The sequence below is a fragment of the Vanellus vanellus genome (genome assembly GCF_965231255.1).
Source record: "Vanellus vanellus genome assembly, chromosome: 9".
NCBI lineage: Eukaryota > Metazoa > Chordata > Aves > Charadriiformes > Charadriidae > Vanellus > Vanellus vanellus.
Genome location: NC_138914.1, coordinates 24,097,244 through 24,115,208, shown reverse-complemented (window position 1 = coordinate 24,115,208; position 17,965 = coordinate 24,097,244). Strand labels below are relative to the sequence as shown.

At 39.6% G+C, this 17,965-nt stretch overlaps 1 protein-coding gene across 1 annotated transcript in view; it reads left to right on the top strand.

Moving 5' to 3' along the window:
- The window catches only part of NUP210 (nucleoporin 210), a gene marked incomplete at its 5' end in the record, with an annotated part of 68,135 nt that extends 51,062 nt beyond the window's left edge, over positions 1-17,073 (top strand). Inside the window, 11 exons of the mRNA XM_082487661.1 lie at positions 1,123-1,297; positions 5,751-5,926; positions 7,286-7,503; positions 8,025-8,161; positions 8,944-9,067; positions 10,004-10,150; positions 12,083-12,333; positions 12,918-13,137; positions 13,691-13,786; positions 13,947-14,030; positions 15,073-17,073. Of these exons, the coding sequence (XP_082343787.1) occupies positions 1,123-1,297; positions 5,751-5,926; positions 7,286-7,503; positions 8,025-8,161; positions 8,944-9,067; positions 10,004-10,150; positions 12,083-12,333; positions 12,918-13,137; positions 13,691-13,786; positions 13,947-14,030; positions 15,073-15,173 (1,729 nt within the window). The 3' untranslated portion in view covers positions 15,174-17,073. The remainder of the gene's footprint in view (positions 1-1,122; positions 1,298-5,750; positions 5,927-7,285; positions 7,504-8,024; positions 8,162-8,943; positions 9,068-10,003; positions 10,151-12,082; positions 12,334-12,917; positions 13,138-13,690; positions 13,787-13,946; positions 14,031-15,072) is intronic.
- Between the last annotated feature and the right edge of the window lie 892 nt (positions 17,074-17,965).

The following is a 17,965-nucleotide window of genomic DNA, read 5'->3' as shown; positions in this document are numbered from 1 at the left end:
TCAGACTCATCTCAGGCTTGAAATTTAGGTTTTCCTAAATAAGGAATGTGCAGATGTAGAGAACAGGACATATGCTTTATATGGTGACATGAGATATGCTATATATTGGTGAGGCTTTAGATGGATTTACTTTTTAAGAGGAGGGAACCGTTAGTTTCAGTGGAGCTCCGCTGACCATGGTCATTCAGCATCTGTTTTTGGAACAGTTATATAGGAGCTGTGTCATTTGTAGTCACTTACTAATGTTGTTTTGCTATCCCTTCTGAGCATTTTTTCTGATTAATTAGTCATTAATTTGCTAGATATCAGTCTTTATGTTTCTTTGTCCCATTATCTTCACTATCCAATGTTGGAGCCCCTAAGTCTGAACTCTACCACCAAAAACAATCACACCGTTGCCAAGAGAAGGGCAACAAAAATACAGCTTTAATGCTTTTTTTCCTAGGATAAAGTAGAGTATTTCTCTCGGAGGAGCAGCTTGGGAGAAAAAAAAATAATTTACAGATCTTTTGGAAGATGTGATAAGTGATACTTAAAAGTAGCTAATGTCTCAGAATGCCCGCTAATTACAGCTTATGTAGTTGCTCACTTCATTAATATGCAAATACCACAGTGAGAGTTATTCCAAAAATTAACCTTGTCTACAAAACCATTTCCAGGAAACTGATGAGATCCACTTAATCACATCCCTGACTTTATCTCTAATACCAGCGTTGGCCCTGGCAGACTAATCTCCCTCTAAATATTGTTTACAGAAAGTGATGGCAGAAGCTGCGTGTCGTAGCCTTAGCCATTATTATTTGGAATCAAGTTTACATCAGTGAATGATGACACTGCGGGGCGGAGGGTGGAAACTAGATTTCAGTACATGCCTAAACCCAGATAAGACTTCTTCCAAGTGAGCTTGAATCAGAACTTAAACTTTTCTTTCTTAGACTAGAACACAGGCTTTTCAGCTTTTATTGCAGACACATGGAAAAAAAAAAAAAACCAAACTACATACCAAACAGCAGTCTTTCAGATTTGCATAATATATTGGTGTAAATATGGCTTTACTTATTTAAGGGGATCCCCTGATTTTTTTTTTGTTTGTTTTTTGTTTTGTTTGTTTGTTTCCTTAAGGGACCGAGTGGCTTCACTGAGTTACCGTGTCCTGGATGGACCGGATAAAGTTCCTGTTGTAAAAATAGATGAGAGAGGTTTCCTTACCTCTGGGTCTTTGATAGGATCATCAACAATTGAAGTGATTTCACAAGAATCATTTGGGATCAACCAGACCATTGTAGCTGCTGTTAAGGTAGTATTGTCTCTCTTTCCTTGCAGTTTTCTAAGTATATCTTTACTACTGCAACAGGGACGGTTAGCTGCGTGTTTTGAACCTGCCTTCTGAAAAATGTGAAGTATAGGAATTAATGGTCAGTTCTGAGCTATGAAAAAAAAGTTTAGTATACTAAACTAGATGGATAAACATTAAATCCCAGCAAATTCTGAAATTTGGTACATTTTACAAAAAGGTCTTTGTGTGCATGTGCCTTTAAAAAAAATAAGTTTGTCCTAAAAATCTCTTAGAATTACAGAAGTTCAAATAAAAAAAGATGTTAATGTCATAAACATGCATTTTGCAGCATGTGAAAAAGGTAAATATCATCTGGAGTAACGAATATAAATGCAGCATCTGTTGTGAGGTACCTAAGTGATACCTAGATTTTCAAGATATTGGAGATGTAACCGTACAGTGCCCAAAAGTTTCATTTTCTCTGCTGTTTCCCAGCAGTTCAGCTTTTACACATAATGAGAATCTCTGCGTGAGAAAGCCTGCCTTATCAGATGCAATAATTTCGCTGCTGTTGCCTGTATTTGGTCAGCTGTCAAGGAGCATGTCCAAGGCTGCCCTGTGTGCCTAAGCTACACTGAAATGTGGATGCTTCAGGGAAGGACAAATCTGTAGCAAAACTCAGCAGTTGTTTGTGGGTTTTTTTCCAGGCTAATGAAACATCATTCTTTCTCAAAACTTCATCTGTTGATTGAATGCTATTATGTGAAGTCTAATATATCATACTGGTTGGGCACTTAGGACATAAGGGAACCTATACCCTTCATTTTGGTTCAAAAGTCCTTTTGCCAAGAACTTCCTACATCTGGCAACCTGAGCCTTGAGATACCCACTGCTCTGCTTCCTCTTATCCCTTTTTACTCTGTCAACATCTTTCTTATGTCCCAACTAAAGGAGAAAGACATATAATTGCTGATTTTAAATTATTTGTAAGTTTAATTATTAAAATCACTGTGAAGTGGCTTTACGGCCACTTTTTACATTATTTTAATTTTATTTTGTGCCACAATGTTCAACTTTGTCTGTAGGTCTGTCCTCCTGGGTGGAGAATGAAAAAAGAAATGATGGCTTAGTTTCACTAATGCCACTCCTGCTGCTAGGTGGTTGCAGTGAATTTCTTTAGCTCTGTTATAGATGACCTTGTTTCTTCCCTTCACTGCTGGATCTGGCAAGTGAAAGACGTTTAATGAGTGCGGGGTTGGCTCAAATGACATTTAGTCAGCATATAGTGGTGCCGAAGTTAAATTCCCCCTTTGTGGATTTTCTCCATACAGTTAGGATATCACAGAACTGTGGAGTCAGTGCACTATGACAGCACTCTTTGTAGTAGGAACCATCGCAGTTCAGCATCTTGTACAACTGATTTGTTTTCCTGTACTTATTAGGACTATACTACTTTCGTGGAAATAATATTTTTAACCTTGCAGTCACCTCGTGAGGTAATACAGTGCTGTTGCCTTCATTTGATGGATGAAGAACTGAGAGAGAGTTTGAGTGGTTTTTGCTGAAGGTCATGTAGAAAAACTGGTGACAGAGCAGGAGATGAGCTTGAATCTGTTGTGTCATTCTAAGGCAGAGTTCTCTCCTTCACGCTGTCCTTCCTTTCATAAGCTCTTGTTTTGTCTATTTACAACTGTACACAATTAAGAACTGAACTGCTGCAGCAGCATCATTTAACACCTAGACCTTCAACTTTGCTCAAAAAAAGACAATCTTATATAAGGAGGACGGTGGAAGTAAGGAGCGACTGTATGCTTAGCATGGAAGCGAGCTAAGCACTTGCCTGTACCAGCTGCACTCAACTCAGTATTTTTTTTTAAATAAAAAATACTTTAGAAACTGAGATGTTTTAACAGTAAATAGCTGTTTTCATCAATATTAAATTTAGCAGTTGTCCCTTGTGGGACAGTTTTTTGAGATTTTAAAGTAAAGCAAGCTTGAAAATCTGTCGGGGAAATGGCGTTTTTGGTAAACTTGTAACCTATATGCACTGATGTTGTAACTGATTGTATCAGCCTGTAGAGTAGACAGTTGTATCTACTGATATTCTAGCCGCTTTTTTTTTTTTTTTTTTCAGATTTACCAAAGATGCTATTTGCTTGAGGCCGAATTTGTCCTCTCCTTTTAAAGTTTTGACATGTACATTTTCAGACTGCAGAGTTTTACATTTTAGCTGAGTCTCTTAGGTCAGAAAAAAGGGATTTTCCTACAAGATAAGCTTGAGGGCTTCTTTTAAAATAGTTTTCTCTATATATTTGAGGGGTTTTGCTTTCTTTATCCTTCCATTATTTATTTTCCAACAGCTGTAACAGAAAGAACAGACATAGTTGGTTTTGTTGGGTAATTTTGCTAGTTAACCTAGATAAGTTAGTCAAGAATAGTAATATGTTATTTAAAAAACAAAACAAAACAAAAGGTTGTGAAGTCTTTGTCTTCAGACAAACTTCCTTCATTGGAGCGTTACTGCAGAAAGGTGGGGGTGTGCACATATGGATAATGTAGCAGACTTCTAAAGAATTTGGAGCAGTTCCTAACTTCTCTCTTGGTTGAGGAGAGGCATTGAGGCAACAAAACACACCCTGCTGACCAGTTAGGGTTTGTCAGATCACAGAATCAGAGACTAGTAGGGGTTGGAAGGAATCTCTGGTGATCATCTAATCCAACCCCCCTGCCAGAGCAGGGTCACCCACAGCAGGTTGCACAGGATGGTGTCCAGGCGGGTTTTGAAGATCTCCAGAGAAGGAGACTCTGCAGCCTCTCTGGGCAGCCTGTGCCAGCGCTCTGCCACCCTCACAGGAAAGAAGTTTTTCCTCATGTTCAGGTGGAATTTCCCATGTTCCAGTTTGTGCCTGTTGCCCCTTGTCCTGTCGCTGGGCATCAGTGGAAAGAGTCTGGCCCCATTCTCTTGCCCCCTGCCCTTTAGATACTGATCAGCATTGAGGAGATCCCTCTCAGTCTTCTCTTCTCCAGGCTGAACAGCCCCAGGGTTCTCAGCCTCTCCTCATAACAGAGGTGCTCCAGTCCCTTGATCATCTTTGTAGCCCTTTGCTGGACTCTCTCCAGCAGTTCCCTGTCCTTCTTGAACCAGGGACCCCAGAACTGGACACAGTGCTCCAGTTGTGGCCTCACCAGGGCAGAGCAGAGGGGGAAGGTGACCTCCTTCCACCTGCTGGCCATGTTCTTTTTAATGTACCCCAGGAGACCATTGGCCTTCTTGGCCACAAAGGCACATTGCTGACTCATGGGCAACTTGTCCACCAGGACTCCCAGACGCTAGTTCTGACTGCTTTTGGCTGTTGCACTTGGCTTCTATCAGCCCACGCTGCAGAGGATGGCCTGGCTGCAGCATCATGCAGCCGGCAGTACCAAGTGATGGGCCAAACCCACCACCCCAGCACACCACTACACAGCTCAAGTGGAAAGATTGTGGGTGTTGTTCCTTGTCAGCTCTGGGAGCCCTGTTACCAGACCACCGCGGGCCTGTTTGCAGGGCGGCAGTTTGTAGTGTCTGTGATATTATTTGACAAGGATCAGTGGGGAACAGCTCTGCAGCTATTGCTCGCGTTTCCTCCACTGGGCAAACCTTTGCTCAAACAGAGCCAAGGCTCTTAGAAACTGCCTGCATCATCCTGGCTTTCTCACCCGGTGCAAGGGAACTGGGGAAACAGCCACCATTCCATCCCCTTACTCTCACATACGTTGCAAGTTACTCCTGTTCTACTAACTGGGGAATGAACTACACTTTTTATTTCAAGAATTACTGGGAGACAAGTCTAGGGCCAACTTGTTCCCTTCAATATCCAGGGAGTCTTAATAGTTTTAATTTATAGGATAATAATAAAATAATAATAAAAAGACTCTGAAGTCTGTAATTTCTACATCATCATTGCTTGCTTCAATTCCCAGTGCTATTAGAGGAAAAATACTAAGCAATATCCGATGGGAGTATGTAAAGAAGACAGAGCCAGACTCTTCTCAGTGACAGGGCAAGAGGGAACGCGCATGAATCGGAACGCGTGAAATTCTGTCTGAACATAGGAAAGCACTTTTTTACTGTGGTGGCTGTTGAACACTGGCGCAGATTGCCCAGAGAGATTGTGGAGTCTCCACCCTAGGAGATGCTCAAGACCTGACTGCATGTGGTCCTGAGCAACTGGCTTTAGCCCAGCTTGAGCAGGGGGATCTGGACTAGGCAATCTCCAGAGACCCCTTTCAACCTCAGCTATTCTGTGAAATATAGGTATTGATAACAAAAGCACACTGTCTCAGTACTGTCATATGGCTAAACATATAGCAAGTGGTTCCTAAAGGAAGATTTGTATATTTGCACAATAAGAACCTTTTTAGATTACTATTTTTATAGAGGTACCAAAAAAAGGCAATTTCATTTTGCTTTTCACTGCTGATGTTTTTACAGGTCTACCCCATCTCATACTTAAGAATCTCCATGAGTCCTATTCTGCACACGCAAAACAAAGAGGCGTTACTGGCTCTCCCCCTGGGTGTGACACTGATATTTACAGTCCACTTTCATGATAACTCTGGAGATACTTTTCATTCGCATAATTCCGTGCTCAACTTTGCAACAAACAGGTAGGTGTCTATCACGGGTGTTAATTACAGAGAGCAAAAAAGGCCAAATACACGGAGCCCAGCCACAGCAAGGAACAAAGATTGTTCCAAAGATACCAAGTGAAGATAGAGGTTGGACTGGGATTAGCAAAGAAAGGATTTAGTCTCTGAGGCCTTCAGAGGCACCGTAGCAGAAAGAAGAGTTCCAGTTAGCAATCGATATTCTTTAGCAAATGGAAAGCTGCCCAGATAAGCACGATCCCTAGCGGGGCCTGCTGGGGTACATTTCTGCTTTAAGTGACTCTGAATCATCAAATTGCATACATCAGTGGCCTATATAAACAATTGCTCTTATTAGCATTTGCCTCATTGTGCCTCTTTTCTCCTCGTGCTTTGTTACACTGACTCACTTAAGCCTTATGTAAGATGGGGAACATTCTGGATCAGGGGCTGTCTCTGCAGATACGCCTGTGCAGCCTTGGCACAGCAGAGCCAGGCCTCTAAAGGCCTTTTGGCCTCTGCCGCAAAGAATAATAAAGAATAATAAATGCTTTGGTCATTAGTAAACAATCACTAATTCCATTATTACAACATAGCTTGTTTTCTGCAGAGCACCTTGTAGTTATAATACAGTGATCATGATTAAAAGGGAAAAAGAGATTGAATGCAAGATTTTCTTGTTCTCCTGCCGAAACGATCTGCAGAAATTTCTATAGCGTACAGAGGTCCCTGACATAACACTGCCTTAGCTTCCAAAATAGACGTGCCGGACCTGCTTCAGCATAGGGCTGATTATTAGCCCTCAAGAGAGAAGCAGTGCTCGTTAACCCTAGGTGCAGCGCAGGGGTGACCCAGCTCTGCTGCTGTCACGACCTTCGCTGTCTCTGCGTGGTGCTGCCAGGGCAGCAGTCTCTGCTGGGGGCACTTACAAGTGCTCCAGGTGCCTGTGCATTTGGGAATGCTGAATGTTGGTAAATAGCACAACTCGGGATCAAATGGGATTTAGCTTTGTAAAGTTACGGCTGGAAAGCCGCATATTGGTGCTTAAATTTCTTTGCTGCTTAACTCCTTGAGAAAAGGGAAAAGAGACGAATTACCGCATTCTAAAGTTCTACAATTCTTAAAATTAGGAAGTAGTTCTCGTATGTAATCATGATCTCAGTATTTCTTCAGCATAACTATGTGAGAACTGAAATTTGCCTCAGTAGCACGTAAATAATTTTTATATTTTCCTTATTTTGTCAGACTTCATTAGAAGATAACCATTGCTGAAAACCAGAAGTCAGCCATCTAAAAAGAGTTCAATAATTACTATTTATTGTAGAGATAATGACATTAGTAAACTCGCCTTAGTATAAAAGCATTTCTTTTTATTTGTAGAGATGACTTTGTACAGATTGGGAAAGGAGCCACAAACAACACATTTGTAATCCGGACTGTAAATGTAGGTTTGACCTTGCTTAAAGTCTGGGATGCCGAACACAGTGGCATTGCGGACTACATCCCACTTCCTGTGCAACATGCCATTTTTCCTGAACTTGTAGACGTGGTGGTAGGTGACGTCCTCTGTTTGAGTACTTTGCTGATAAACCAAGAAGGTAAGCGGCACTTCAGTTGCTGTGGTTTTGCAGCTATGTAATTTGACATCAGTGTGACTCTCTCTCGTTCTCGGGAAAACTAAATGCATAATTTATGATGTTTGTTCAGAATCAAATGTCACTGTTCTTGTTAATGATAAAAATAGGTTTGATCAGCTCCTCTGATTTTAATTGTACCATGCAATATGTCGCTTGTATTGTATTTGTGAGTATCAGACTTCAGACATTTCCATTCCGTTAGCCTGAAAGGCTTGCTTTTATGGGAGTCCTGCAGAGTCGGGACTGTCTGCCTTCACTCACTGTATTTGATTCTTAGTATTAATGGGCTTTTGTCAGAGTAACTGCAAGTCGGTGTGGTGTTGGGCTGCCGGCCTTCCACCACGTGAGGCCCTAGTATCCAGTTTCTGTGAACTGGGCTGTGTGTGTACCCGTGCTGGATACATACAGGCACCAAGGTGATCATGAAATGGTTCAGTTCGCATAAATGCGCTGAACAGTGTCCAAATGCTGTGTCTTTTCAGGCCTGCCGGGCGTATGGAGCTCCTCCTTAAGTAGTGTTCTTCAGGTCGACTCTAAGACTGGTGTAGCAGTGGCCAGGGATTCTGGTGTTGTCACTGTCTATTATGAGATTCCTGGATTACTTAAAACATACAGAGAGGTGAGGCGCTATTAAATCCTACCAGAATTGCTGACATTTGTTTGCTTCAGGTGAACCCTCACCAAAAATGTATTCTATGATTTATTTTTGTTGGTTCTAAATATTTAGAAACATTCTTCTTAAAGGAAAAAGTATTAGAAATGCAAATGGTTGGAAAGTATTTGGTATGTGTCCAAACACATCATGTGTTCTTTTTAATCATCTATGTTAAGGAGGAAAATTTAGTGCAATAGTTTCTCTTTTCAGCCTATACTGTTTTTATATTGTACATTTTGATTCCTTTGCTTGGCTAAGTTGTTTCCAGATGCTAAACAATTTTTGAGTGTGGCTGCTTTTATGAATGAAGTTTCACTGCAGAATGAGACGCTGACAAGAACTTTCTAAAGTGCTGTACCATATTACTACGCATCACAGATCAGAACTACTCAATTAAATTATTTTGTTTATTTACAGTGCAATCGCAATGTTGACACAATTCACCCTGTCGGCTAACATAAGCACCAGACGTTCCTTTAAATTTAGACATAGAGCTTAATGCCTATTAACTTATGGGGACTGGGTAGAAAGAAAAAAAAAAGGTTTTGCTAGCTTAAATTGCCTTGCAAGGCACTTTCTAAAATTAGTGAAACGTAGGATTTCTTAGAAAGAGAAACACGACCTCTTGGAGTCTTCTCTTCTGTTCTACGTACAAGGATGTGTGCAATCAATCCGATCTGGGTTTGCCTTAATTTTTCTTTGTTAAAACAGTTTTTGGTAACAATGTACTTCATCCTTTTTTTCAGATATTGATTAATATACCTCAGAGGACTACAGCGATGCATGTAAGCGGAGTGAAAACAAGCTTACAAGGAGTTGCAGCCTCAAAAGTGATAGTTTCAATTGGGGAAAGAAATAAAAACTTGAAAGGTATGATGAAAAAAAAGTCTTTATGCTAACTGTTGCATGTTTGTTTATTCCTGATAGGTAGTTTTGGTTTGTGGTTTGGTTTTCCTGGTTGTTGTTAAGGGTCTGTGAAGCTGGTGTGGCAAGATCTCTATGAACATCTAGTGCCTTTCTGGACTCCCAGGAGCTCTAGAAGAATCTTAGGGCCATGTTATAGAATTTGGAGTGTGTCCCGGGGCACTATTAAGATTTCAAAACTAATAAAACTGGTAGATAACAGTGTCATTTTTGATCATATCAAAAAACAGTTGATAGGCAATCAGCTGGTTGTTTGCTTATATGTTTAATTCCAATTGCCTTCTTGAAGTTAGTAATTTTATTTACTGAGCATGTTTAAAGTAGTTGCCATCCTCAAATCTTCTACGGAAATTAGCAACAATTAGAATCAATAAAAAAATTAAGTATCATATTGTGTCCTCTATTTAATAAGCTCTATTTATTTTTTATTATGGTTCCTTTTAGTTTTTAGCTTAACACTTAGCACTTGCTCAAATAGTATTTTATTGTGCCTTATGTAAATTATTAGCCTACCCAAAACCATCTTGCCAGATACTAAAATATAAATCGAGACTCCCAGGATCATATAAGTTATTCAACAGACACATCTGAACTGAAAATTCTCTCTTTCCTGTAAATAAATTATTCCTGTCAAAAAAACCCTACAACATATAAAATTTTCATTAGCTGTCTCGTTGGGATTAGACCTGAGATAAGACAGCTGTCTGTGATTCCCAGCTATTTTAAGATCATCATAACCTTGTGAAACTATTTCAGAAGGTGGCAGAAGAACCTGATATTTCAAACAGTGGTTTTGCTTTTAATTAATTAAAAAATAATTAGTTAGAATTTTCTTTTCTAATTAATTAGAGAGTAATTAATATTTTTTTTTCTTCCTCTTAGGGGAGTGCTTGCCTGCTCAGATTGAAGCCATTGCTGAATTACAACCCCAGTCCATTATCAGTTGCCATTTAGATTTTAACAATGATGCGTTTGACTTCCCAGCGCACGACATTTTTATAGCAGAGCCTGGATTTGATGCAGTTTCAGGTAAGAAGAGACAAGATGCCGCACTCCAGGAACAGACTTGGCATTCTGCTTTGGTTTAGTCCCAGTGCCCTTTGACCCAGCAGATTTCTTTCTGAAGCCCCTGAGCTCTGCTGTGTTGCATCTCAGGCTTCAGTGTACTCTCCTTGTTTACCTCTGGGGTTTTCTGCATGTGACAAAGACATTTTATTTTTTTTCAGAGAAAGCCAGAAATCAGTGGCAGCCCATTTCATACATTTTTCTGAGTTGTAGTAGTATGTCAGGAAGAAACTCAGAAGCGTTATTTTACCTGGAGGGGGGAAACCAAACTTTGACATGTTTTTTCACTGCAAATTTAGGTCCTAATTTTGCAAATTACTACTCATATATTTGTAGGCACGTAGGCAGCCCAATAGTACCTTGAGAGAGAAGCGACGGTATTGCAGAATATAAGTATAATACACTGGGGTCACATGCTGTATAGAGATAACAGCTGCCATCTCTTACTCCAGCTGAACTGTGCAAAAAATAGCTTGCCTTGTGTATAACTTAATTTAGAAAATAATATCAGACCTTGTATTTGTTAAACTATGAAAGCAAAACACTTCCTGCTTCAGCTGCTACAAATGAGCACTCAGGTGAGAAATATCCCAAAACTGGGTATCTCTGCAGCTGTAAACATCTGGTGACTATTTTAGGTGTTTTCTTCCCATACTTCAGTGCCTTTCCCATATACTTAACTTCTGCTGTATTTAAGACTAGGGATAAGAGAAGCAATCATGAGTTTTAATATCTGTGTTCCAAGGATGTTTAGGCTTCACCAATTTATGCTCTACGGAGTCAAATATTCTTTATGTTTGATGCCGGCCTTTTAAAAGCCCTGCCACTGCAGTTATTGCAGTATAACTAACCTCAATGAATAAAATGAGAGAAGTAGCTTAAATGTGAATATCTGGTGAAAGTAATACATTTTGAATTCTTCGTATTCTGCAATTTAAACATTTCTGGAATTTATCATGCTTCAAACTTTCTTCCGCAACCTGAGTGCTGTAATTTTTTATGAAATGTAGAATTCTTATGTATCTCCAAAACAACAGGAACTGGGACTTAAAACAAGGGGAAATTACTAGATACTGTGGAAATGGAAATCAAATTGTGAAAGTCTACAACATGTGTTAGTGTTTCATAACTATAACATGATTTTAAAAAGAACAAAACCACTATGGACTGTACAGAAATAACATGAATTATCTGTTAGATTAGTCCCTGTACCCACTGTGTAAAACACTATTATACCTTGCATGATAGTGGCTGCCACTGTTAGGTCGTTAGAGAAAGAAAATAAGGGGAAAACAGGTACCTGGCAAGTTCTGCTTGTTACTTATGCTTTGTATCTTCCATACTGGGGCAATTTTGTACTCTCCTTATCGCTAATAATAAACAAATAGGTCCTATAAGAGACTAGAAGCATGGTGAATATCTAACCTTTAAAGAAGCTTTTATAAACAATAAACCATGTGTCCACAAAGTTGATGATGGCGAGGGTAACTGACTAAAATGTTAACGTTAGGTGCAGAGAATATGAAATAGGATGTTAAATTTTGTTTTCAGTAAAACCTTTCTAACAATATGACCATAAATGTTATATTCAAAGTGGAACTGAGTCTCGCTGGCATGCTATAATAAAATGTGACTGGAAACTGCTGTTTTATGGGGTTTTTTTAATCATGATGTTTAGTTTGGGACAAGATCTGTGGTCTGTTGGTTTAGTACTGGGTTGGTGATGCTTGGCCCAGCAGACACTCTGTCCCATTCACCTACGCACTCCTGATCTTGCTGTCTGTTGAATTTTACCACCTTTATTAGCTCTTCTCTAAAGAAATCTCACTCTGCACGGAGGAAAAAAAAAAACATAAAGATGAGCAATTAACAGTCAAATTGCTTTTGTTGTTATAGGACATTACACCTGTTCCATCACGATGCACAGGCTCACTGACAAGCAGCTGAAGCATCTCAGCATGAGTAAGACTGCGCTCAGAGTTACAGCTTCAATCCAAGGCAGCCACTTCTCTGGGGAGCGGATCAGCACGGAGGTGCCATTCAATCCCGGGTTTTATGCCGACCAAACAGAAATGCTTTTAAGTAACTATTACACAAGCTCCGATGTGAAAATATTTGGTGCCACGGAAATTCTTGATACCCTGGAGGTGAGTCTGTTGCTGGAAAGTATCACAACACAGTTGAAAGCGTTTTGAACTGTTACGTGCAACTTTCTAACCAGAGGCACTCGGGGCCACCTTTACTATGTCAAGATTGTTCCTGAGATGATTTGGAAATACTCATCTTGGAATGTATTCCTCCTCAGTTTGCACTTTTGTTTTGGGGTAGTAGAAATGTGTCAGGCATCCCATCAGTAGCTGGGATGCGTTAAGCAGCTCGCGGGTGGGGAAGCAGAAAATCTGCCTGATCTCTAGCAGGAGGGGTAGGTTCTTGCCCACTTGCTTGTCTGCCTGCCCATGGTCCACATAGCCCACTAAGGGATACTTTGATTTTTGCCTGTATGGGGTTAGCCCAGACCCCCAGCAACAGCACTTAATAGGGCAACCTCAACAGGGCACTGAGGCGAAGGGCTGCAGGTGTCACTGTACAGTCACAACGGAGTCTGACTCCTGCTAAGGGGTGAATTGCTCTGTGTTTCTGTGGAATAACATTTCTGAAGCGTGGCCTAGAAGATGGATATATGCTGTGCTTTCTCAAACAGGCTCACACAGTTGTTTTTTTTCCTCGGCAGGTGAAATGTGGGTCACCAACAGTGAAGGCTTTTAAGAAAGAGAAATCCTACGGGCTGCCAAGTTATGTAGTCTACACCGTTAGTCTGTCTGATCCAAGAGTTTCAAGCCAGGGATCCTTATCAACCACTCTGACTGTCTCTAGTCCTATGACTGACCAGTCTATCACTATCCCAGTGACAGTGATTTACTTGACTGACAGAACCAGTGCACCAGTGAGACGTAAGTTTATCTCTACATTTCATATGCCAGAATAAACCAATAACTTCCATTAATGTTCATGAGGTTATAAAATTTGGTGTGTTCAAATCTGAGCTGGCAGCTCATGTTATTGACACATAAGCTGCTCACTGTGACCAGAAGACTTGAATACAATTGCTCATTGTGACTGGAGCTGAACATATTTTCCTTTTGGGTCAGCCCAAAATACTCTGAAGTGGGCATAAATATCCCAGTGCTAAAGTGTCTGAAAGTAATTTTTTTTTTTTCTCTCTGCTTTTGTTTGCTCTTAAGCATGCCTTGTTATTTTGAAAACAGATTAGCATTTTGGGGCTGAGAAAGCAAAGGACACTGTTACTGGCAAATTTTGAAGACTGCATTGAAAATAGTCACTAGAATCGAAGTTGTATTATCTAGGTTGATTACACTTATTTGCTATAAATAAAAACCTTCTTTTGGCTATTTTCAGTTTGAGTTATGAACTGTTATCTCTTAAAGCAAATAGGAGAAGATGCTCTTTTAACTCAGTATTGTCTCCTCTTAATTGATTCTACAGATGGAGCCAGTCTATTCCAGCACTTTCTTGATTCTTATCAAGTAATGTTCTTCACGCTTTTTGCACTATTAGCAGGGGCAGCTGTTATGATTATAGGTAAGAGAATGAAAGATTGCAGAACTATTTTTTTTCCATAACTTTTTACAATGCATTAGCTGTAAGATATAAAGGAATCGTTTCCATGTGAAAAGATTTGGGGTTTTTGTTGTTGAGGTTTTTTATTGTTGTTTTGGGGTCTTTTTACAATGTCTTTCAGGTCTTCATGCAGTTTTCTCACCAAAGGAACAGCACAGTCATCCAGCGTTTACCCCAAGGACAACTCCTCAACACAGCCATAACAGTAAGCAGCTGTTACCCAGTTATAAACAAATTAATTGATAAGTCTAGATATTCTGTTTGAGTTGACTATAGGCAGGTACAACTCTGAGAAAACCTGTTTACTGGATTATAGAACAACGAGGACCATGTCAGTTCCTAGGAAACACCCATCCTCCTACCTCATGCCCCAACCTCCCCTTTGCCCATTGCTCATTCTTTGGAAACTCCTGGCCAGTTCCAGCCATGTTGGAAATAAGGAGTGGGTTAAAAGTATAAGAATTCATGCAAATCACCAGGTGGGTAGAGGAGAGAGATCCACAGTTTTGCTCCTGCCAAGGGAAAGTAAAGCAGAGCTCAGGTGCTGGTAGGATGTGCCTGGCAGCAGCTGACTGCTTAGTTGGTTCATGTGACAGCAGATGAGCTGCAGCTCTTGTGCTGGGAGGTACCGCGAGCTGGGGCTGTTGTAAGAGACAGGGAAGGGCATATGTTAGAGGACAAACGATGCAAGTTTATAGAAATCTTAGTTGTGTTGCTCAGGGAACAGGTTGTTCCTTCAGTGCTTCTGATCTTGCACTCATGTTCTCTCTGTATTTTTTTGACATCATATTTATTCCCTATTTTACCGATTTGCAGTGTTGCAGAATCAAACTCTTTCAGAAATATGCAAAAAAAATACCCATTCACTTGCAAGGTCTGTAATCAACAGTGGCTATTAAAAAGAAATCCACATTATTACAGATCCATTTACATTATGGTGAGCTGCAGTCCTGTTTGTAAAAACACATGCCTGACACTGCAGATAAAATAAAGGCATATTCAAACTGAAAGTTATTTGCTGAGGTGAAATGTGTTGTGCCCCCCTCAGAAGACTTAATCAATTCTTTAATTAAAGTCCTTAATAGGAAGACCTACAAAATTTTCAAAATTTCAACTTTGAATGGATCATTAGACTCGCTTGCCAGGTGTTCCAGCAGATGATCAACAACAGTTATTTATTTCTTACTCCTTCCACCATTCCTGAGTATGATTGGGTTTTTTTTTCCTCCTTTTCCCCTGTGTTTTAGGTTTCTCTGTATCGCCTGCGCCTTCCTTCAGTCCTCAGTCCTCAAGCAGAAAAACAAGCCCATCGTCCACGCTCTGGAGCACTGATTATGGTTCACGTTAGAGACAGCAGGACTCACCTTCACACACTAGGGCTCGGAAAAAGAAAAGAAAAATAATAAAAACAAACAAACAAAAAAACCCCACACAAACCAAAGCTGGTGCCTTTAACAATAGCAAATTTAAGAACTTTCACAGTTTCAATATAATTCAAGTCATCTCTTGAATGTAACTAGCTTCATAAGTACTTTTTTATATATATTTAGAGCTCTTTATTTTTATGTCAGTGCTTCAGTTCTCTAAAACTTTTTTTTATCTGCTGTTTAAGGCTCAGTTGACAACGATAACTGGACAAAAAGCAGCATTTATGCTAAGCTAGCTTTCTTGCACTCTTCAAGCAACTAGAAGTTATGTCTAAGTGATAGAGATAAAAGTTTTTGACTTACTTTATGTGAAAACTAACTTTCTTTTTAATGAACTTTTTTATAAAAGGGAAATATAAAAACAGGTCAAATATGAGCCAAAAAATATGAAGGATTGTATATTTCAAAGAACTAGTTTTTTATTTTGAGTTCCAAAGACTCAGGAATGTACTGCACTGATAAGTGTTCTTATGTTTAGCCTTACAATGTGATTCATCACCATAATTTGCTGTTTTAACATCAGGAATGCTGGAACAACTGTGAATAATTCGGAGGTTTTTTACAACAACAAAAAAGAAAAACATAACTATCTTAGTGTGGCTTCCTTTGGGTACAACTGCAGTATTCCTTTCTTGTTACTGTAAGCACTTTTTTGGACTGGGAATGTGAAAGCGTTTGCCTTCTAAGAGGACCTTTCTTCTGGTAGTAAATATTTTTAATTGAAGGCAATTATCTTACCTGTGTTCTGATATAAATATAATACATTTCTATAGGTCATTTCACATATAGAAGTACCTCAATAGAATCTGAGCCTCCTTTTATTACCACTAGTCGCCTGGTGCACTGGAAAGTGGCTTATTTCACGCTTACAATGAGTGACCTGTTCAGTTGGTACAACCTGCCCGTCTCTGGTGTGTTCCTGCACAGACCGACACAGCCACAGCCCGAATCTTCAGTTAAACTACTGGTACGACTGGACTTTGGAATATTTGTACCATAATATCCAACTAATAAGTGCTCATTTGTAAGTCTTTAAAACACAATGTATCATTTAATTGCATTAATTGTATTAAAGTGTGAGGGTTTTCTGGTTGACTTCTTGGTTTTCTTCTTGGCTAGCTAAGAGACGCAGATACAAAATGCACAATTCTGGGTACATCAGAAAGTACTCTGCTAAACCAGGCAGTTGATCACTCTGTGCTCAGACGTATTTTGCTTTCTAAACAAGACGGCAGTGAGGTATGCTGACTTGAACATTTTTCCAAATTAATTTTAAACAGATGAGAAAAATTTGATTCCAATTCTTTGTTAAAGTACTTCCCTGAGAATAGGGGGAAAAAAGTATCTCATTTGGAATCCTTTATTTTGAGGATTATAATCACATTGACCGTAACTTTTAATCCATAAACAGTATTTTGCAGCTATCAGATAAGGGCTTTGTTTACATAAAACAAGTATCCCAGTTTTAATTGTGAATGATACTCTGGCTGTCTGAACTCTCCTAAGGACCATAACGAAATTGTATCACAATTGTTCTATTTCAAAGAACAGAATATTTCATGCAAAATATATTATGTGCAGAACTATGCAGGCAATTAGAGGAATGGAATGCATAGTTTGTGGCATACAGTTTCAGTTTCATGCAGTATTACAAAAAAGTGACATTGCTACATGTTACTATATTGAGTCTTGTGTAACTTATTGGCTAGTTTTGGAGAAGTTGTGCCTTACATGCTAGTACTACTTAAAATTGACAATTTGGATGTAAATAATAATCATTTGTATCTCTATTATTTAATAAAGCTTTGTAAGATTCCTTTAGTATGCTGTTGATGAACTTTCTTGGGTTTTGGCTATTCAGAATTTAGCACTAGACTACGTACTTCACCTCCTACAGCCTCTCAGTATTTGCAATTATGATTTGTATGTTCATAATTTTCACTTTTGTTAACAATGGAATGTTTTTAAATACTTTGACAATTTTTCATTTAGTATTTGTTGTCAGGGGCTTTTCCCAGTTTTCACTAAGCATCTTCAACTCCTGCTGAAGTCAGTAGTGGCTGAAGAAGCAGCTTGTTATTTTCCAGGTTTGTTCAAACTTCCCACTTTGTTCAGTTAGGTTTTCAAGGAAAGATGTCACCTTTCTCCACTTCCTTTCCAATAGAAATGAAAGGGCTGTGAATATCTCAGTGCTACTGTGATAAACATTTCAGAAATGCTTACAGGCAAGGTTTTACTCTCCTATTCCTTCTCGTTCCCGGTCAGCCTACCAGTCTGGCACTGAACATCCTGAAAAATGAACTGCTTCAAGGGGTGGGAGTACTTTGGCAAATGCCCACTGTTTATTTCACCTCTTTAGGCAACTAGTTGCAGTCTCCTGGCATGCAACTTCATGAACTGTGATTTGCGACCAGCTAGAGCTAGAGGGCAGTTAAAGAAAAAAAAAAAAAAAACAAACCCCAGTATGAAGTAGGGAGCTGGTATGGTTCAGGAGCCAGCCTGCTGCGAGCAGTGGGGAGGCTTTTGCCTTCAGAAGCTTGAGTGGTCCGTCAGGGTGACCGCCGTCTGGGTGGGAGTTGGGAATATAAATTTTTCTGAGTATATTGCTGCCAATATAAAGATCAATGTATTTATTTTTTTAGTTGACTAAAATGAGGTTTGGGATTTTTGCATTAGATGCCGACTTTTTTTTCCTCTATTTACTTACTGCTTG